The 23130-nt window shown below is 40.6% G+C and overlaps 1 protein-coding gene across 5 annotated transcripts in view; it reads left to right on the top strand.

The window, feature by feature from the left end:
- ttc28 (tetratricopeptide repeat domain 28) overlaps positions 1-23130 on the top strand; it is a 106729-nt gene that overhangs the window by 65521 nt on the left and 18078 nt on the right. For all 5 annotated transcript variants that reach the window (XM_016663668.1, XM_007577296.2, XM_016663667.1 and 2 more), the window contains 13 exons: positions 552-824; positions 902-1032; positions 8273-8494; positions 10586-10774; positions 10868-10964; positions 18373-18569; positions 19258-19411; positions 19494-19665; positions 19759-19927; positions 20030-20190; positions 20518-21006; positions 22333-22525; positions 22621-22701. In XM_016663668.1, the coding sequence (XP_016519154.1) occupies positions 552-824; positions 902-1032; positions 8273-8494; positions 10586-10774; positions 10868-10964; positions 18373-18569; positions 19258-19411; positions 19494-19665; positions 19759-19927; positions 20030-20190; positions 20518-21006; positions 22333-22525; positions 22621-22701 (2528 nt within the window). The remainder of the gene's footprint in view (positions 1-551; positions 825-901; positions 1033-8272; positions 8495-10585; positions 10775-10867; positions 10965-18372; positions 18570-19257; positions 19412-19493; positions 19666-19758; positions 19928-20029; positions 20191-20517; positions 21007-22332; positions 22526-22620; positions 22702-23130) is intronic.

The raw sequence follows: 23130 nt of genomic DNA, 5'->3' as shown, positions 1-23130 counted from the left end.
GAATTTGAAAAGTCAAAAAATTTGCTTGAAAAATCTAGGACATTCTTGGTTTGGAAAAGTTGAAAATTTGGTAGAAAAAAAAAAAGAGTTTTGAGATTAATCCTAAAAAAATCTTCTAGAAAAAAACACTAGTTTGACTTTAAAAAATTAAACATTAGTGTAAAAACGTAAAAAAAAAACAAATTTTTGAGAATAAGCTCACACATTTTCTGTTAAGGAAATTTCTGGGTTTAATAAGTCAAATCTCAGAATTTCTGAAATTAAAATATTGAAAAAATGTTCACCTTTGAAACTCTAAAATTTCATAGCTTTTTCTATAAAATTTGAATTTATTTATTTCTGTTTTGTTTTGTTTTTATCTACAATGGCCCGTCATACCTTAGCGACATCTATTATCATACTGAAGGCCTTTCCTTCATCAGTGGAGTGAAACGTATTGAACACAAGTGAAGGGTCACAGTCACAACTCATGTTGCCTCATTTGTACGAAGTGAATCTCCGTCGGTTCTCGGATGCTTATCTCTCTCTAAATGACATCATTTTGTTTGCAGACACGCTTGAGCCCACCTACCAGCAGCTTCAGAGGATGAAGCTGGACAAGAGCCCGTTCGTGGTGGTGTCCGTCATCGGCCAGGAGCTGCTGACGCACGGTTACCACGGCGCCTCGGTGGTGGTGCTGGAGGCGGGGCTGAAGATCGGCACGTGCTCGCTGAAGCTGCGCGGCTCCGTCTTCTCCGCTCTCAGCTCGGCGTACTGGAACCTCGGAGACGTGGAGAGAAGCATGGCTCACATGCAGCAGGACCTGGAGGTGACCAAGACTCTAGGTATGGAGCAACGAGAAGGACAATAATGTGTAAAACGTGTGAAAAGTGACTTACGGGGAGTACGTTGAACTTTGCAGGAGACCAGTCGGGTGAATGCCGGGCTCACGGGAACCTCGGCTCGGCGTTGTTCTCTAAAAGCAGCTACAGAGAATCGCTGGCCCACCACAGGAACCAGCTGGTGCTGGCCATGAAGCTCAAGGACAGAGAAGTATGTCTGCACTGCACTCAGATAACACCGGCTGCTGCTTTCAGTCCACCGTTCAGTTCAGGTGGACGTGTTCTTGTTGGTTTGCTGCTATACTGAACTCTTTTTCTTTTGTGATCATTAAACCTATTGGGTCTTGATTTATAAGCTAACTCTGCTTTCACCTTCCCCACAACTTCCTCCCTGACCTTTCTGCTGACCCTTGGGTCTTCATGATGCTGTGCATAGATGAACTTAAGTCTTTATGGCTATGTTTAGGTCCATTTTTATTTTATTTTATTTTATTTGCATGGTCGTTCAGACTACTAGTTAAATGGGATCACAAGCGGAATATCGGTTTACGATCCCAAAGCAACCAGCAGGTACAGAAGAACTTTGATGTCAAACAGCAGCGCAGTGTTTACAGATAATAATAGACGCCACAGTCTGTGGATCGATTTTAAAGTTATTGAGCAACAGGAGCAGACAGTACTATCACGAGATCATAACAAAGACAGAGGAAAATAATAAGTCAAGCGTCCTGCTTCAGCCGTTGTTTTCATTCTGATTTACCACATCTGACTTTTTCTGATGTAGAAGTATAACGCATGTCTGTCTTCAATGAGGTAAAAGTTGGATAAAATGCAGCAGGACCACTCAGACTGCAAAGACTTTGAAAACGGTCGGATACATGTCCAATTTAGTATCAAGTGGAACAAATCAGATTTTTGAGGGTAGAAAAGATCTGAATTGGGGTGAAATGGGTCACATTTTGACAAAAAAATATGATTTGGACCTTCTGTGTGAATGTAGCTTAAAACTGTCCAGCAATCCTATAAGGCCTTCATGAACAAACTGGATGTCTTATTCACATGGAGTGGACATTATTTTCTAAATAAGTCACTTCTCAATGCAGTTGGATGTAGCGAATCTTCTTTTAAAGGGTTAAAAACAAATTCATGCCACGCTTGAAAAATTACATTTTCTTCAGCTTCACAGTTCTGCACTACTTAAAAGATCCTAACAGATTGTAGAAGACTCTAAAGAATAGAACTTTTTGTAATTTAGTCATTTTTTGTTGGATATGCACACAAAAAAGTGACCTCAGGAAAACAAAAAGGTTATTTTAGTTTTTCTATAGACAAAAACAAATAATTTAAAACAAAAAACTGGGATTTCACTAAACCTCATCTCCCAACAGCTGGATTTTTATGATCCAGGGTGAGACTGATTTATTATTTATCACTTCTTATACCTCCATCCTCCTTGCTGTCTCTCTATCCTGGCTGGTCTAAAGGCGGAAGGGGGGAAAAATCCATTTTCTGTGGAGTCTGTTGAGAACGTCCATCAGATTTTCTCCTCTGTTGTTTTCCTGCCTTCACAGAGGAAAACATTTTCTGCATGTGTTCTTAAAGTAGGAAACAGGAGTGGAGAAACAAGGTCCATGAAAAACACTTTCCTGTAGCTGGTTATGGATATGTTATAATCACTGTGAAGCTGGAAAGTAGCAGAATTCAATTAGATTTTATAATTTTATACCAAACCTCAAAGAGAAAAGTCTGAATTCATGGAGAACTCTGAATAGTTTACAATAATTTCATCACATGAATGTGTCAGAAGAGCAAAATGTCAGTGTGATGAATGGATAACAGAAGAATTAATATTGCACTGATGTTGAGTGTGACCAATAATAATTCACATTCTGAATTTAGACATTCACCATGTGAACAAGAAAGTATCATTGTAATGGTAGCTTAGTATTTCAACAGAAAATATACGTAAAATCACCAGCTTCTGTTAAAATTCACTTTCAAACATTAACACACGCACACACGCGGACACACACACAGTCGTGTTTTCATCACTTGTGGGGACTTCGCATTGACTTACATTAATTTCTACAGGCTAACTCCTACCCTAATCCTAGCCCATCACAGACCTAACCACTAACCCAAAAACACAATTTCCCTCATGGGGACTAAGTAAATGTCCCCACAAAGAGCAATGGTCCCCATAACCCCACATTGTAGACAGAAATAGGTTCCCATAAGGATATAAAAACCTGGTACACACACACACACACACGCGGGCACACCCCCACACACGCACACACTCACACACACGCCAAATGACACACAGACAGAAGAATCACAGAAATAGCTGGTCAAAATGTTGAAGTGCATCCAAACTGCTTTTCTACAAATTTGTTCAATGATCTGAAACATTAAAGTGTGACACAAAAAAAGCAAAAACAGATTAAATCTGGGAAACGACAAATGCTTACAGCACTCTACAAAACAAAGTCAATGATTTTATTTTCTATTTCATTTAATTTTAAAATTCATTTGTATCCTCCATTTTGCCAACAGTTTTAATGTTTTCCAGAAACCTTTCAGAGCATTGCTGGCCATGTTTGTACTGCAATCATAAGAAATGAAAATCTGATGGCAAATGTTATTCATAACTACTAACTTCACACACTTTAGTTTTTCTGTTTCCACACAGGAATCTAAATCTACACTCAATATTTCTGATGAATATCAACACAAAATCAGATTCATCTGGACAGGTTGATTTATTGTAACTGGAGCTGTACAGTAAATCACTAACATGTCGTGATAGATGTGATTAAGATCAATAGATAACACGTCAGATAAAATAATTTGACTGAACTCTGGTCTTGAGCCGCACAGCATTCTGGGGGTTGTAGGAACAGTTTTAGCTGCTCAACCTCTCACAGCCATCAGAGCAAGGTATCGACTAACTAACTCGCGTTGGTTACCTAGCAATAACCTGTTGAGTAACAGGTTTGGCCTCTGTGCCTCATAACTGCTTTAAAAAATAATACCAGAGTGAAAACTGTGGATAAAACAGGAAAAGTCACGTCATCTGTTTGGCAACACTTCTATCATGACATGATATAAGCCCTAATTATAAGTCAATAAACCCAATCAGCAGCTCCATCACCTTTTTACATTTTCAGAGGCTCCACTGGATCCGACCGAGATAAAACACGAGGCTTTATCTCAGATTTGGCGCATAATGGAACACCTGCTAGAAAAAACAATGAACGCTGGAGTCAATTCATCTGAATGAAAGCACGTGGCATGTAGAGTCATGTATTTGTGCCGTTTTGTGTTTTTTTTTTAATGTCAAGTTGAAGCTTCCGTGAACTTTTTTATGTCAAATTCTTGTATCTCATATTGGCACAGACTGAGCTGGAAGCCGTTCTGAAACGACATAAACTTTTTGTTCCGTCTCGGCGCTCTTTTCTCCGACGGCAGGTCACTGAGCCTCCCCATCCACAGGTGCTCAGCCTGAGGCGGCTGGCTGGCACGTGGTCGTCCACAGAAATCTACATCCTCCTGCCGCGCCTGCCCGGCTCACTGTGCGGCAGAGTGCCTCCATCCAAACAAAGACGCAGCTTGCTGAGAACTGATGTTTAACCTGCAGGGGCAGACGGGAAAACGGGGGAAACGGCCTCAGCTAGACAACTGAGTCCAGCACATCTGCTGCTGTCGTTTTAACCGAGTCACTCATTTGACAACAAAAAACAATAATAAAAAACAAAATTTGAGCAGTTGGAAGTAATTAAGCAAACATTTACCTTTGTCAAGCAAAACCCATTGAGTGGGAGGCTGTTGGGAAGCTTTTGTTTGACGTCATGTTCACACATGGTGAAATGTTGTTTTGGGACCTAAAATGCAGCAGCACCCAGGATTTCAGCTTCCCAATATGAGTTTTATTTAATATATTTTATATATTGTCTCCTTCCTGAAACAATGGCTTATTTTTTGACAAAAGTGATTCCTTCCCCCCCTCTTCTCCCCGCACACCTAAATACTTTTTTTTTTTTTAAAAGAGATTTATTTATTTATTTTCTTTCCTCTTTTTGCACAAACAAATAACTTTTGGCAAAAAATAAAAAAGACTTAGGCCTGTGTTTCAGAAAGTTTACAATATGCTCTACAAAAATAAATAGGCAAAATTCTTGCAAATAATTTGGAGTCCATGTTCCACAGGTTCATCTCTACTTCTAAAAGGGAAACTTTCCTCATATTTACGGGTGAAATAATCTACAGTGGAACTTTTTCATCAATATTAAGGGATTATTTACTTAAAATAAACTCCTATACCTTACTGAAAAGTTACTTGAGTTAGTTTTGTCTTATTTCAACCGTACTAAGATATTTGCACTATAGAAACTAGACCAAAAATACTTTTGTGTTTTTGCAGTGTTCTGGCAGGCCACTGTAATAATTATAAGTATTAGTCAGTCAAAACTGGTTTTCTTAAGAGTAACAGGACAAAAGCAATCAGAAAAAATTCTCTCTAGCGGCGCACATATCCTCCTCTGCTTACAGTGAACTAAAAGACATGATTGAAAGCTGCTATTTGCAGATGCAGCAGCTTGTGAGATCTGTTTTGTTTTCTTTGCATATGCAGACTTTAAGATTGATCTAATCAGATCAAATAAATGAAACGGTGATCAGTGCTGATTTGCTAAGTGCTTCAAAAGTGTCCAGTTAGCTTCTTTAAATAAAAAATAAGATTAAGAAGCAGTATGAAAACGATGGGAGTTTAAATGTTTAGAATTCTGGATCTCCCACACAGAAAACCTGGCAGAGGAAACTCGGGTCTTGCCTCAGATTTCTCCCGCTTTATTTGGGCAGGCAGATTTCATCACCTAACCGCAGAGGCTAACATGAAGCAAGTTAAGCCAGTTTTACATCAACTATAGTTTTTTTTTCTTTCCAGAACGCCTCGCCGAGGGTAAAACCTTGTTCTTTTCCACGCGATCGAGCTTCAACTGTTCCGAAGCTCCCGAATCCGCTCCGGTTCGTTTATCGAGCTCAGGGCAACGGAGTGCCAGCACCAATATTCCTCCGTCTTTGCTCATTTACTTTTTTGAAAAAAGTGTGTTAGATTTTGCCTTTCCCGATCTGGTTTCCTCCCTTATTTTTTGTTGGTTTTTTTTTGTTTTTTTTGTTTGTTTTTTTACCTCTCCTGATTAGATTTATTCACAGCGACAAAAGAAACGGATATAAAGCTGTGAGAGGATGGATGTTTTGTTTATGTTTTTTTATTTCTCCTCTCTCAGTTTCTCCTTCTCAAGTTGAAATAAACAATCCAGACATTGAGGGCAGAACCTGAGAGTCCCAGACACGACATGATTGGATTTTTTTTATTTTTGTTTTATGTGTGTGTGTATGTGAGAGGGTGTGTGTGTGTGTGTGTGTATGTGTGTGTGTGTTTTCTGCTGCAGGGAAGAAAAAAATATTCCTCCTTGAGGGAAATCAAACTCTTGTCAGGCTAGTTGACTGTACACACACAGGCTTGCTCGTCATTTATTAAATTTCCCTTTTCCTCGGCCGGAGATATGTCAGCTGGATTTTATGTGTTTGCACTCATCACCATGCTGGGAATTGGGCTTTTCTGTCGTCGCAGACAGACTCATGAATACACATCGGGCTGAGATGAAAAGAGCAGGGCGTCCTCGTGTTAATTAGACGGGCTAAATTCCTCTAAAAGGTCAGACCGGCTGTTTTCAGTGACACTTTTTAGCGCTCGTTAAGGCCCCGATTTAATGTAATGTGATTGTGTATTGTCTGGTAAGTGGCTGGTTAAATGAAGGATTACAGTTTTTTTTCTTCTCAGAGGTCACTGAAGCTGGATCTAATGTGTGTCATTTCACACATTTTATTTTCTTCAATATAAAATATTGACAACTGAGTTTATTTAAGTTTGGTTTTTTGGGGATTTTTTGTTTTGTTTTTTGCATAAAAATAATAACCAAGTGATACCTGCCAAACCTCCTGGGTGTTGCGGGAGGGGGGCAGGTTTTGACCTGGAGTGCCCAGTGAGAGGCGCTCCAGGCTGGGATGGGAGTGGTGCAACGCTCCCATCCTCTGGTGAGTGATAGAAATTCAAAGTGGTGTGTTGTTGTTACTGTTAGGCCTGATTCAGAGTGCGACTCCTGCTTGTACTCCAAAACCAAGCAGCATGATTGCAGTGACTGTGATTGCATGTGTTCTTACAGGACTGGTCTTCACTTCAGGACAGAGTTTGTGGATAATTTCATCAGCCTGTGTGTTCGGGGATCTGTGTTACGTTGGAACTCGACAAATTAAAGTCATTGTGGCTGCTGCCAGGAAAACAGGACTGTTTCTGCAGGGCAGTGGAAGTGTTGTGTCATACTGACCGGCCAACACGTTATGTCATTGTTTTATTATGTAACTGCAAAGTGTTGAAACAGGTTTTTCCTCATCTGTTGTTTTTGCTGGGTTTTTTATACTTAAATCTTTCAAACCATCAAACAGATTTTTGTGAGAGCAAATACAAAATGCAGTTTTTAGTCCATTATTTTATTTCTTACTAATAATTGATAAAAAACCAAATGAGAAACAACACTGTGGCATATTTAAGTATGTAAAGATCTACGCATAAATTTCTAAGGATTTGGGACTGCAGCGAACCACAGTGAGAGTCATTAGTAAATGAGACAAAAATAAAACACATGAGAACATGGAGAACTTTACCAGGAGTGGTCAGCCTACCAAAATGACTTAAAGAGACCATCAGTAGCTGGTCAGAAAACAAACTAAAAATAAATCAAAAGCACAGCAATCCTCAGAACTGAGGTTCTTGTTCATGATTCAACATCAATAAAGAGACAGGGCAACGATAACGTTCATGAAAAACTGCATGGATCTTAATGTAAAACGGACACAAATGTCTGTATCACGTTGGCCAAAGAACATCTTCATGAGTCCCTGGAGTTTAAGGATGCAGTCATAACATCTTCAGAGGTTTTCTTGTTGTTTCATTCAGTAGTTCTTGGTGCAGCGCCACCACAGGTGAGGTGAGGAACAGGTTTGATTAACGGTGCAGTGTGAAAGAGAACCGCAGCAGCTGAAAAAGGAGCAAATGTGTTGATGAGTTTTCTGGACTATCAAGTGTGAAAACATCCTTTGGTAACTGAACACCATAGTCAAACGTGGAGGCGGTGGTGTGATGGTCGGGATCATGGTCCATCAGGACCTGGATGACTTTTCACGACAGATAAATGGATTTCACAAAATGTCAAAAGACATTAAGACATTTAAGACTGAAATCCTTTGGGTAACTATCCTTATTTTCTACCAGGTATTACTTTGTCTTGCCAAATTGGAAGGTCAAGGATCATTTTCCTCTCCCCACTATGACCAGCATGTCCTTGTATTTGCTTGTGTGAGTTGTGATTGTGCATACTGTGTGATTGCAGGCGGCGTCGGGGGCCCTCAGCAGCCTGGGCCATGTGTACACCGCCATAGGGGACTACCCCAACGCTCTGGCCAGCCACAAACAGTGTGTCCTGCTGGCCCGCCAGACTGGCTGCCAGCTGTCTGAGGCGCGCCAGCTGGGCGACATGGGTGCCGTTTACACCGCACTGGGAGACTTCACCAACGCCGTCCAGTGTCACGAGCAACACCTCAATATCGCAAAGGTACGAGAGACGTGACGTGAGAAGTATTCACCCACCTTTCAGGTTTTTTTCCCACATTATGCTGCATTATGTGGTTCTGTTAATGTTTTTGAGGTGATTTTGTGACAGGACAACAAAAAGTAGCACATGATGGTGAACTATCTGATGGCATGTTAGGGACATTGTAGATATTTTCACCAAAAAACTCTTTGCTAGAAATTTGCTGGAAAGGAAACGCAGAAATTATGAGATCAATCTCAGAAATTTTCTAGAAAAGCATGGAAATTTATTAGATTAATCTCAATTTTAGCTAATTTCTGAGCTTTTTGGTGGAAATTTACTCCTCCTTCTTTTCTTCTTTATATATATAAACATATTTTTATATGTGAATATAGTTTTTTAAGCCCTGTATCTCTTTCCTTTTACCTAACAAAATTGCACCAGAGTGTTGTTCTATCAGATAAAATCCCAATAAAATCCATTAAATCCATGTGAAAATCAATTTAATGGTCTCATAACAGCCTTTTGGACTTTTCCCTTTTGTTATTTCCCAGCTTGTAACCTCACAGCGATGAAGATTGAAGGAAAAAGGTTATTTTGACCCCATTTGGCATCAGTAGTCTGCTGGTGTTGAATTTCCACTAAATTCCTCCAAATAAATCTGCTACTTTTTTTTTTTTTAAATCAAATTCAGACTGTTGTCTTTGTGAACTATTTTACAGAGGGAGCTTTAAGAAAATAACATTAAGTAAGAAATGCCTGTTTTATTTTATTTGTCAGTTAAATCCCATTTGACACTTTGGAGACATCGTTCAGCATTATAGTCAAATCAAACAGTTCCTTTCTGTATAGTGGTCATTTCTTGCTTCGCCCTTCATTTGTCTTTAATTCCAAAGTAAATGTTTAATCCATAAGAAGAATATTTGCCTTTGATTCTATAAGTGAACATTTTTGTACTTAGGATAAACAATGAAAATGAAAACTAGTCCACTTTTTTAAAATGTATTATTGTGGCAGAGAAATTATCATTCAAAACGGGACACAAATACTATACAATACTACACCTTGCTACACTATACTATGCTATGCCATAGTATACTGTGCAACACTACACTATACTATACTGTACTATGCCACACCGCACTATGCTAAACCATACACTAAACCATTCTACATTATACTGTACTGTGCTATACTGTGCTGCGCTGTGCTACACAATGCTATGCTACACCATACTATTCTGTTACACTATACTGCACTGTGCTGTGCTGCAGTGTGCTATACCACACCATAATATACTACGCTGTTCAGCACTATGCTACACTATACTATGCTATGCTGTTCTGCGCTATACCACACTATACTATACCGTACTATACTATGCTATGCTATACTATACCCTGCTATACTGTACTATGTTGTACTATACTATGCTATGCTGTGCTATACTAAGTGCCAGTTTAGAAGGACAGGAATGTGTGGAATGTGCAGCTAGTGAATTGCTGAGCTGGACTTTTATGAGGATGCAAATTCTTTAAAAAAATCATCTCTTTAGGTTATCTTTAGTTGGCATGTGGACAAACGTGCATTTTTATATTAGAGTCTTACAAACTAAATATTTTCTTGAAGTCTGTCAGCTATGGTGATTTTTGGTGACATGGAAGAAAAATAAAATTGTGACCACGACTTAGATAACTTCTGTCAATGACTTATTTATTTTGTGGGACCAACTTTACTATAACATGTCTTATTTACTCCTGGGCATAAGTTATTAATTTGTGGTCACCGATTATTAAGTTGTGAGCCCGACTTAATTAGTCTCCACGAGATTTTAAGTTGTGACTCATGGTAAGGAGATGTGTTATTCATGGCCACGACTTAATGTCTCATGGAAACAACTTATTTATTTTGTGGGGACAACTTAATTATAGCAATTCATGGCCACAAATTAAATAAGTCCTGGCTAATAGTTGTTGGTTTTATTTTCCATGTCACCAGACGACCTTTGCTAACAGCAAATATTTCAACTTTTTTCATTTTTAGCAGCAATGTACAGTATGTCTTGTCATGAATAGCAGGACTTTATCAATACAGTGTTGATGTCTTTGGCAGTCTTTGGAGAACCGGAGAGAGGAGGCCCGGGCGTACAGCAACCTCGGCAGCGCCTACCACTCGCAGCGGGACTTTGACAAGGCCATATCTTACCATACCAAGGTGCTGGAGTTGGCACGGGAACTGTCGGACAGATCGATTGAGATGAGGGCGTACGCCGGTCTGGGTCACGCTGCTCGATGCATGCAGGTGGGCAGAAAACCTTTTCAAGACGCTCACCGCAGTTCGTCATTCCTGAACTACAACTTGATGAATGTCATTTTTATTGTGACCTTTTTCCAGGACCTGGAGAGGGCCCGTCAGTACCACCAAAGCCAGTTAGAGATTGCTCAGGAGCTGCAAGACAGGGCGGCTCAGGGCCGGGCTTCCTCCAACCTGGGTAACTCCACTCCCACCGTTGTTCAGGCTGTGCTTTGGGTTTTGTTTGTGATCGCTGGTTTTTCTCTCGGTGGCAGAAAGCTCTGTCAGCATATCTACACAGGAACCTTTAAAGTCTCATTAAGCTGTTGAACCACTTTGGACAATCTGGTTTGCATTGAACAGCGTCGTTAGCAAGCCCAATGAAGCGGTGTTGATACGTTTCTGCATCAGAGTTGGCCGTAGCACTCACACTGTGACACTGCGACAACCTGGTCTGCTGTGGTGAATCGGGTGATGGGAGCGTTAGATAATGCGAGACTCCATGACCCCACCTGTTTCTGTTTTCAGAGCCTATCATACAACCCCATTGGAGGCTCTCTGGATGAGCAACGCTCATGTTTTATTAAGTAGGTTTTGGTTTCTGCGGCTCCAGTGATATCTGAGAGGCTCTGAACCCAACTCCAGTGCTGAGTGGACAGCTCACCATCCAGCACAGACGTTTGGGCCCTGAAAGGGGCCAGCAATTCAAATATGACCCCATTAAGCTGCTGACAATGAAAGTATTATTAAATGAGAGAGCTTTTATTAGTGGTGGGAATCGTTCACTAACTCACGGTACGATTTGATTCTAGTTTTTGGGGCCACAATTAGATTCAAAATTTATTTTTTTTCAAGTCAAAACAATTATTCATAATGATTTCTGCTTAAACCTCTTGGTGTGTAAAGGATCCTCATGAATTACTTCAGTCTGCTTTGGAAGGTGGAATGACAAAATGGAGATAAAGTGACACGTTTATTAAATTTTAAATGTTTGTTTTCACAGAGAGAACCCTACACTTCTCTGACCACAGCCTCCTCTGTGGATAATTGCTTTGCAAATTTCCATCCAGAGATTTTTAGCCATTTGATAGTCTTTGCAATTATTTAGCAAAGAATTGTAAGAAGCATACATAATTCTGCACCACGTCAGATAAACGTCCCGTAGTCATGTTGCCTGGAGATACAAACAACCGGACACTGGAAGCGGACTGGCTTTAGCGAAATATCAACATTGCTGTTAGAACGTCTTTCTGCATAAAACACGGCGACAAACTTCTGACCAATCACAGAGCACTCCTCTGGTTGCTCTGTACGGCGAACGTAGCTCAGCTGCTTTAGCTTTGTGAATTTGTGAAAGTTCTCAATGTTCTTAATCTGTGTTTTGCGAATGTTGCACACTGTGCAGCTCATGTCAAGCTCTGTTTTCTTGGTATTTGGTAAAATAATAATAATAATAAAAAAAATGTTCAGATGTTTGCCATCAACAAAGACAGGACCAGTCGAATCTCTCTCTTTAATTTTTGTCGTTTCGTCTTTGTTTTGTTGCTTTCTCCCGTGTTACCGTCTGCATGGCGACGTCAGAGCGTCCTGTGAAGTCGACAGACAGCGTATTTGCTTTATTTTTTAAAATCAAGTTTGCGACATTTTGAATTGATTATGAATCATAGTATATTAAAATCTGGATTCTTAAGGGAATCTTTTTTTGCACACCCCTGGCTTTTATCAATTGTCATTCTGCCGTGGGTCATGTGATGATATTAAGTAACAATATGTTTCTTTCAACCTTTCATCTTATTAGCTGAAACCAGTAATAGAAAAAGTGTGCAAACGGCCAGTAAAGCCCGGTGTGTTAATCAGCTTTGAGTTTCCTCCCACATCCTCTGAAACGGCTCAGACTCACTCTGTAAACAGGTTGGATTCAGACACAGAGTTTACCATTTTAACATCTCAGAATTGCTAGTTAAATCTTGGTTTCTTAGTGATTTCAACTAAAATATTTAGCAAAATAAAATAAAATAAAATAAAAAATAACTTTTTATCTCAGAAATTAGCGGTTTTATCTGTTTTCTGTTTCTGCTCTTCAGAATTATCCAGGATTTCCCGTTGGGCGTCATAAATGAGTTTTGCATTTGAATTGCAGTGCGGGAAAAACACAACTTCCCTCTGTCTCCCACCAACTTACCAATATGCACAATATGGAGGTGGGGGTGCCTTTCCTCAGCTGGAAACTGTGGGGGGGAACACGTGGAGTGGTCTCTGTGTGCAGCACATCCTCGTTTCTGTGTGTAAGGGCCCACAGCATTACTCATCTCTGCAGTCTGTTTCAGAAGGTCCCTAAATAATCTAAATAAAAGTGCCTGCTTTTGTAACACAACCCCTGCTTTTGCATTTGTTCTTCAACCTGAAAAGGTTGGAAACATTCAGCTGAGTTTATCAGTGAGTTCTTGACCTCTTACTGTGGTAAAATGGTGTTTTCATTCTCTGCAGCCGGCTGAAGTGTTGTGTATTGGGCAGCTTGTTCACATTGCTCACTGACAGCTCTGTCTACAGAAGACGAATCCTAACATCCACCTGAACTTCACCGGCTGCGGGATGAGCCTCCGACTCTCTGAACTAAAAGGCCCGAAATCGAGCAGATGAACCGGATTCATTCCGTTTCCTCTTGCCTTCTCATGTTGGTTTAAAGACAACAAAGTTGCGCCGTCGTCACAGAGTCGTGTTTTTGTCGTCTGAAGTAAGAGAGAGAGAAAACGGAGCACAGGAGCTGCTTTGATGTGTGACTAACAGGCCTAAGCTGGAGTGCTGACACTCTCCTGACAGACGAGCCTCAGTCTGTGGTTCAGATCAATGTTTCAGCTCATCATTTATGGATGATTACAGTTCTTTGACTGCTGACTTGACAAGCCTCCACTCGCCTCTCCTCCATCTGTGTCTCCGTCTTGTTTTTTATTCTCTACCTCTCTTGTTCTTACCTCTGCTCTAATATCTAGTAAGAATCAGAGGGAGTTCAATTGAATGAATGACTTTTGTATCCCTTTAGCCTAAACAGATCCGATTGCCCAGCTGCGCACTGAGGATCTTTGTTTAATATTGGGCTGAAACGATGAATTGAGTTTATCGTGATGAATTCAGATAATCGTCAACTAATTTAGTAATCGATTAATCGTTAACTGGAGGCCATTTGCTAAAAGAAAAACATACTCAAAGAAACTACAAAAAATATATACATTTTGACTTTAAGACAAGAACAAACCTTTGTCTGTAAATATGTCTTAGCCAAAAAACACCTAGTTTCAGCTTCACCGTGTCGCCTCTCCTCCAGGAGGCAATTGCTTCTCAACATCCGAGGGTCCAGACCGTCTGGATGAGGCGAAGCGTTTTTACCAGGGAACAGTGAAATAAGAAGGTAACAGGTTTTTTTCATCGGGCGTTTTGACTCTTTGGACTATATTTAAGCAGACCCGGTTAATTCACAGCAACCGCTTCCCTCTCTCTGTGGAGGAAGGAGGTCATAGGTCACTGATGTCCTCCCTAATCTCCCTCAGCAGAGTGCCTGCTCATCAGATTTCAGCTCATTTTCCACATCTCTAATCCCGGCTGCTCACGCTGCGGCCCGTCCACTCAGGAGGGGGGATCCCGCCGTCCTCCAGAGTGTCTGCTCACCAGACACGCTGCGCTGTCGTCATAGGGGAAGCTCTTCGTTGGTTTGTGATTGCCCCGCCATTTGCGGTGTTACCGAGACGGCGTGTAAACATTACCGAGTCTTTCTGCCAACTCTGCAGGCGTCGGTGTAATCCTCTTAGCTCAAGACCCCAACGAGCGAGGTTTCATTATCAGCCACATCCTCAACTCCCATCAGCCCCTTTTCCAATATATACTGAGGCTAGCAGAAGCATTCATACCCCAGGTGCATTTTGATATTCCGTCATGTTTCAGCATTTATGTTTTATGTATTTAACCTGAAAATGATACACAGCATTAGAAGTTTTTTTTGTTTATTTGTTTTTTTTTTTTGTTTTTGTTTTTTTTTTTACAAATAGCTATCTGGAAAATGTGTCCATTTGTATTTTGTCATTGCAGCGCCACATTTTGTGTGTTTGGGGTGTGTTTCAAAATTTTTGCCTGTTCTTCTAAACTCAACTCGTTTCAAATCTCACCACAGATTCTTACTTTGGACTGGGTCGTTCTAATGCATATTAATCTGAGCTATCTAAGGAAACCCACTGAGTCACTGACCTGCAGAATTCAGTCCTCCTTGACGAGCACCAACACGGTTTTTTTCAATAAGTTCATGTTTTTAGGCCAAAGGCCTCCAGAATGTAACATCACAAATCAGCAGGCTTACCATCCAGAAACCACTTGTTCAATTCTTGTTTGGCTGTGCAGGAGGCTCCACTTCTACTTTTCGAAGATGTTCAGTTGTATAATTGCGCGTCTGTTTGCAGCCATTTTCTCATGCGAGTGTAAATGTAGAGTTTGGGGGGCGTGGCCAGCAGCAGCCAATTTTGATTTAAAGTGACAGAGGCTGTGAAGCAGCTCTTTCTGAATTGAGCTCAAATGTAGACAAAACTGAGCAACTAAAGTCTCAGTATCTATGACTGATTCTGTGCAAAATGTAATGTAATGTGTAATGTATCCTAACTTGTCCAAGAAGCCCAAGAGGTCACCTTTAATTTTAAACCCTGCTTTAAATGTATCCAAAACTTTCTCCCTGACCTTTCTGCTGGACTTCTTGGTCTCCATGGTGCCTTTTGGTCACTGATGATACAAAAGTGAACTCTATTTACTAATGAAGTGACTGCAGTTACGCTAAATGTTTCACAATTCCATTAATTATCTGCCACCTTGTGTTCGTCTGTCACAGGAAAAAACAAATCACGATAAAGAGCAGAGAAGTTTGTATTTGATGTGGAAAAGCTCCATGCAGACGGCAGCATGACGGGCTACTGGATGTTTTCCTGCATCTTCACAGCTGCCTGCTTCACTTAGCTTCACTTTTCATAATGTGTGCAAAAACATGCATGTGTCATGTCTGTGAGCACCTCATGCATACAAAAGCTCTTTGAGTTCACGTCTCACCGACCACGACGTTTTACACAGCTGCAAACCGTATGGTGAAATTCCAATTAAAGGACACTTTGAATAAAATATGTGTGATTTAATTAGTCAATTTCTCTCTACGTTAATTTATAATTATTAATTTACTTCTGATATTTATTCATGATTATTAATTTTACTTCTGTTTAGTTTATTCTTGGTTGTATACTATTCTGTGTTTTCTTATATTTTAGAGCAGGTTAGATAAATGACCATTATAACAAATGATAGCTTTTCATAATGATGACATTTATATTAAACTAGCAGTTGTTGCTCTCATAGCATATTGAATTTATCTCACCTTGCAAAAAGCACTGAAAGTATTTATGAAAGGATCTAATCTAAGGTCACGTTTTGGGAAGCGGGGTTGTTTTCAAACCATTATTTTAACTGGATTTTTTTCTTCAAAATTCATTAATAATTTGGTTTAATTCAAATACTCCAATTTTGAAAAAAAAAAAAAAAACCATAGGAATTTATTCAAAATCAGAAAATAAGTTTGCTTAATGGAAACGGATTTGCGGATTGGAATTTATTTGAATTTTGTTAATAAATTAGCTTAATTAGTTTTGAAAAAGAAAACTCTTGTTCTTCAATTGGTTTTTTGGACGTATTGAAAGTACTGTATTCCAAGGGAAATCCTTTATTCACATCACAAGTCATGTGATCAACAACAGGGCGTTACTACTGGCAAAAACAACAAAGTAGGCGACAGGAAGTGTTAGCGGATGATGGCACATGATTTTTAATGACTTATCTCGTGAACAAACTTATTCAAATGATCTTAACTGTGTTTCTTATTTAACGGAAACACCGCAATTGCAAAAATTGTGTCTTTTCGACATTAATGGAATAACAGCAAAGTCGTGTGCACACTTGTGATAGAAACAAAACACAGCTGGTGTGTCACTTTAATGTGTTTGGAGTAAAGTAGCTGCTGATTTTGGCTTTTAGCGGCATCACTGGCAGAAAGAAAAGAACATCCAAGAGACACGCATGAAACCAGAGTCAACATGTGACCTCGTCCATCTGGTGTCTCGACGCCCCCCGTAATCACACTTCCCTCTGTCATTCATCATTTGTCCCAGTCTCTTTCAAGAGCAACAGAATCTGTACATCACCCAGGTTCTCTGCTTTTCTGTCTGTGAGAAATCGATTCTGCAGCAAGTTTCTGTTTTGACGGTTTCCAAAACCGTCAAGGATTTTCAGACCGCGTCTTTTAACTATCAACTGTATGAACGTAACCCGTTTTTCTAAACTACAAAAATTTTCCAGTCTTAGTTCTAATAGAATAACTAAAATCATTTAGATTAGCCAATTCCCAACAGAATGACTGAGAGAGTTATTTCTGACTCCATAAACTTTCATTTCCTAAGATTTCTATGCCTTAAAAAAACTTTGAAAACCCTAAATTATGACTAATTCAAAAGACTCAAGAAAACTAAAATTATACAGTAAATACAAAAATGTGGAATTAAAGTAAAATTCTTCTATTTCCTGTTTTAGATTGTAGATTATTTCTGAGGTGAAACTCTTTGTCTCAAGTGTCCCATGCTCCTTATTCTTGAATGATCAAACTTTTCTAGCTCTGTCTCTAAAATCTGCGTTGTTGACGGAGGAAAACTTCATCACAGGAAACGTCAGGATACTCACAGTAGCTTCCTGTCCCTGGACAGAGAATCTGATCCGTGCGTCTGCACTGAAGAGCCTCAGCGGCAGATATTATTAGATTTGTTGGGTTTCCGCCCCAAAGCTTATGAATTATTTACTGCTCTGCAACAATATCTCATATTTCACAGGTCTGACAATAATGTCAACCCAGATTTTCACAGGGATGTTTTATATTTACATTTCTAAATCTTATAGTGGGTTATTACTATGGTTTTGAACCTGCAAGACAAAAGCAAAGTAGTTAATCCATAATCATCACAAAGCTCTACCAAAGAAAAGATTTAAAATTCAACTCAAATTCAAAAATGCTTTATTTATTCCAAAGGGAAACTAAGCATTGTTGTGACTTTTACCATCCAAGTATCTTTAAAGAGTCACTGCAGTTGGTGATGCAAGGAAGAATCTCCTGTAGCAGTCTGTGTTGCTACACATTTGATGAGGCTTCTGTTGCTTCATTACAGTCTCATAACTGTTATACATACTAACATCTCCATTTCCAGGACAACATATCCTGGATGACTCCGTCAGTTGTTAGCTAGCACTGCTAATCCGCCTCATTTATTTTTGCACATAAAATTATTCTTCCTGGCGACTGGGTTCTCTCTGTTCTGACATTTAAAAGGAGGGATCCTGTTCCTGACGGCTTTTCTCAATCCATAAGCGATAATGCAATGATTGTGAATAATAGTTTATTAATTTGGCTCCTTCTTGTTTACTCTTAGATTTAAAAAAAAAAAACAACCTTTGGCTAAAGCTAAAGATGAGTGAGATTATGTTTCATTCCCTTTATTTGCTTCGCTGAGTGTCATGCTGTTATTTTCTCTCCCGTTCTGAATCAGGCATTATACATCATATGAAGGGGGAGTATGAAACAGCGCTGAAGCTCCACAAAGCCCACCTGTCGTTGGCGCAGGAGCTGGGTGACTATGCGGCACAGGGCAGGGCCTACGGGAACATGGGTAACGCACATCATGCGCTGGGTGTCTACGACCAGGCGGTGCGGTACCACAGGCAGGAACTGCAGATCTCTCTGGAGGTGAATTCCTGCAGTCTTCACTTTGGTAACTTGGGCTGAAACGATTAACTGTGATCAATCGATTATTCAAGTAATCTTCAATTAATTTAATCATCAATTAATTGCTAACTGGAGTACAGACTCAAATTGGCAATTTGCTGAAAGAACTAAATACTCAGAACTGTAATTAAGCCAAAAATATGAACACTTGCATGTAAGATGAACAAAAGTTCTTTGTAAAAAGAACTTTTCAAATAAAAGTTGTAGCTCATTATTTAATGAATTGATAAATTGATAAATAAAGAAATAATTTTTATTTTGTTTTGCATTTTAGGCATTAAAATGTTTTATTTTCCTTTTTAAAAATGTAATTGATTGGTGCCATCATTTAATATATTTATTAAATTGTATTTAAAAATTGGCATGGTTTATTGAAAAATTTGCAGAATGTGAAATTTTTGTATCCAATTAATCGATTAATCTCCGAATAATTGATAGAAAATCAGAATAATTGATTAATCATTTGAATAATTGATGGAATAATTACTTGAATAATTATTACATTTTGTAGAAGGTGCCAATTTTAAAACAACAACAACAAAAACGATTAATCGATTAATCATCTGAAAAGTCGATTCCTAAAATAATGGTTAGTTGAAGAGTGAAAATCACATTTGTCTTGAGTGACTCTTCTGTCTTGGCGCTGCAGGTGAACGATCGCCAGTCGCAGGCCTCCACTCATGGTAACCTGGCGGTGGCTTATCAGGCGCTGGGAGCTCATGACCGTGCTCTCCAGCATTACCGTCACCACCTGACCATCGCACGGGAACTCAGAGACACTCAGACAGAAGCGAGAGCCCTAGGCAGGCCAAACAAAAGAGAAAGACGGATTTTTTAAATGACTTCCTGAGCAGGTGTGCTAACGTTTCTGATTTTGCTCTGCAGCAAACCTGGGGAACTTCCACAGCTGGAGGGGAGAGTACGCTCAGGCTCTGCCCTACTTCCAGCAGTACCTGGCTCTGTCCCCGGGGCTGCAGGACCTGGAGGGCGAAGGGAAAGTCTGCCACAACCTGGCCTATGCTCACTACTGCCTGGGACAGTACAAAGATTCTGTCAGGTGAGCGAAGCGTTGCTACGCAGGTGAAAGCTTTTCTTTTTTGCATACTTGGTGAAAACCTCCTGATTTGAAACATTTTCGTCGATTCCTCAGGTATTATGAGCAGGACCTGGCCCTGGCTAAAGATCTGCAGGACAAATTAGCACAAGCTAAAGCCTACTGTAACCTGGGTTTGGCCCACAAAGCTCTCGGAGAGTACAGCCGAGCAGAGGAGTGTCAGAGATACCTGCTCTCTCTGGCTCAGGCTCTGGACAACACACAGGTCACCCAGCTGACGCTCTGTTCACTCACACACCGTGGAGCTGCTGGTTTTCAGGCAGCAGTCGACGTTAACCGGCGGTGTTGTGTTTCTGTTGCTCAGCAGGCGGTTTTCAGGGCCTTCGGGAACCTCGGGGACGTGTTTGTGTGTCGGGGGGATCTGCCCGGAGCGCTCAAGTTCTACCAGCAGCAACTGGCTGTGGCTCAGAAAGCTGCCAACCAGAAGATGGAAGCCGACGCATACGCTGCACTGGGATCAGTTCACAGGTAGTGAGGAAGTTCACCGCTGTGTGCTTCGACCTCTGCACTGTGACAGCGGGTGCTGGGATTACACTTTGTTTTCTTTGGAGAACAAAATTTGCATTTCTGGATCAGAATCTTTACCTCAATGTTTTTATAGATTCCCAAAAGGGCCAACATTTCCAAATCCAACATGTCAACAGAGTTAAAGAGAGATTTTACTGTAATCTGCTCAGCCTTACTGTTATCTGCTCTCTCTCCCATCCTGAAGGAACAGCAAACCTTTCTTGACTTTCCTCTCCCTTCATTTGTAACTCCTCTTCCTCTGCCTCCTCACCCTTCTCTCCCATACAGGCTGCTCCGCCAGCTGGACGCCGCCCTGTCCTTCCACAGCCGGGAGCTGACTCTCCGTAAGGACCTGGCCGACCCCCAGGGGGAGTGCCGGGCGCTGGGCCGCCTGGCGGCGGTCCACATGGCGCTGGGCGACTACACCACGACCTTCCAGTGCTACGAGGCCCAGCTGGGGCTGGCGCAGGGCCTCCGGGACGCCCGACTGGAGGCGCAGGTCCACGGGAACATGGGCATCACCAAGATGAACATGGCGGTGTTCGAGGAAGCCATCGGATACTTTGAGCAGCAGCTGGCCATGCTGCAGCAGCTGAGCGGCAGCGAGGGCATGCTGGACAGAGGGAGGGCCTACGGGAGCCTGGCCGACTGCTACGATGCCCTGGGAGATTACGAGGAGGCCATCCAGTACTACGAGAAGTACCTGACGGTGGCTCAGAGTCTCAACCACGTCCAGGACCAAGAGAAGGCCTACAGAGGCCTGGGAAACGCACACAGGTTGGTGTCAGCTGGTGGAAGGAAAACCTCCAAAACCTGTTCCTTGTTTGTTGGAGTCCTTACTGTTTTAGGAACCTCTACTTTACTTTCTGACCTATTTCTTCTGAATATTATTGTTTTCCTTTTTCTCTTTTGTAACCCAACTGTAAGGGGTTAATAGTTCTATTTCTATTTTTTACATTTATTTTCCTTTATTTTATTAACTGGAAGTCTGTTGAGTTGACAGGAAGTTTGCCATGCAACAAGTTAGCTGACTGTGACATTGTGTACATGCCTGGAACTGGGTTACATTTATAATTCTGATATTGACTTACAGTAAGCTGAGAGTCTGCCGGCAAAGTAAACATCTGGATTTGAACTGGAGCTAAAAACAATGGAGCTCATTCAAAATGGCAACACAATTGTTTCTCACACAAAACATGAATACACTTTTATTGTGCATATTCTTGTAATATTGGCTTTCAACTTTTATTTTCTGGTTTTTTTCAAAACGAGTTTTTGCACACATTTCTTTGTTAAAGAACAAGTTGTTTTTTTAATCCAGATAATCCTGGCGAAATGATTGGTAAAAACACACTAAACAAAATATTTTGAGTCATATTTGACTCTCCAGGCCAAAACTAGGAACAAGTCAAACAGACAAAAACAAAAAATGAAAACCATCAATTTGAAAGTAATGATTTTTAGGTATTTATGCAGAGTATAGTAGATGAATTCATGAAGAAACCACCACAGGCTTTAAATCGTAGTTTTGAAGGTTTTCAAATTGTAAACTTTGTAGTTCGTTTACAAAGAACAAAAACACAAAATCTTACCAAGTATTTTTTTTCTAGTTTATAACTCTAATATCTAATTACACTAAAAATAAGACTAAACTTGTTCCAGTGGCTGATTATTTCACTTATTACAAGACATTTTGCTCATGTTAAAATTGAAGAAGTCTCCCCGGATCAACAACTTTTTATTTATATTCAACAATCAATTACTTAAAACAAGGTCCTATATCTCACTGGAAAGTTGCTTGTACATCAGTTTTGTCTTTCAGTCGGATCCCTTCATCAGCCTGTTTCCATGTAATTCAACACAAGTCGTGTTAACAGACAGAAGTCTTAACGAGGAGTTTCTCTCCTCCATCTGGTGTTTCTGCTCTCCAGACTGTGAATGAGACGTTAGTGAAGAGAAAGGAGAGCCTCATTTGGCTCAAACTCAGCTTCTGTTAAAGCATGAAAAGAGGGTAAAAGCACTTTAATACAGCCAAAATATATCTAAACAATCTGTTATTTTTTTCTTTTCTTTTCTTTTCTTCCGTTTTCCCTGTGGGTGCAGGTCCATGGGCAGTCTCCAGCAGGCGCTGGTGTGCTTCGAGAAGCGGTTGGTGGTGGCCCACGAGCTGGGCGGCGAGGGCGGGGGGAAGGCGCAGGCTTACGGGGAGCTGGGCACCCTGCACAGCCAGCTGGGGAACTACGAGCAGGCCCTGTCCTGTCTGGAGCACCAGCTCAGCATCGCTCGCTCAGCAGGGGTAAGGTTCACACTGCCAGGCTGCCAGTCTGGCAGGAAATAGTATTTGTGAAATGTATATCGGAGACGGTAATAATCCCTCGTTTCATGTGGCAGGATAAATCCCTGGAGGCCGAGGCGAGCGACGCCCTGGGAGGCGTTTATCAGCTGATGGCAGACAACGAAACTGCTCTGCAGGTTTGTACTATGCTGCTCTTTATTTCTATCTGTCTAGTCAGCTCAGCATAAAGAGCAGAGACAGGTGAGGAAACATCCAGAGGTGTTTAAAGTGTCCAAAAGTTGTGTTCAAGTGAGAATTGCACCACATCAACATGTTTCTACTCAAGTTAAAGTAAAAAGAAACGACTCAAGTAAGAGCGGTTTGGTAAAAAATCAAGTAGTAACAAATCAAAATATCTTTTAATGTTTAAAAAAGACCAAATCTTGTTTTTTCAAAGCTGCAGTGTGCAAATTTTAAAAAAATGATTTTTTTATGTATTTGTTGAAACTGTCAAAATGCCATAACAGAATGATATGAGGCAGATAACCTGTGACAAATATCCATCTCCTCTGCCTAACTTGAAACAACCAATCAGAGCCAGGAGGCGGGTCTTAGCGCTGTCAATC

Source organism: Poecilia formosa, unplaced genomic scaffold (genome assembly GCF_000485575.1).
Source record: "Poecilia formosa unplaced genomic scaffold, Poecilia_formosa-5.1.2 Scaffold436, whole genome shotgun sequence".
NCBI lineage: Eukaryota > Metazoa > Chordata > Actinopteri > Cyprinodontiformes > Poeciliidae > Poecilia > Poecilia formosa.
Note: the sequence above shows the minus strand (reverse complement) of the source record. Positions and strands in the feature narration are given on the sequence as shown.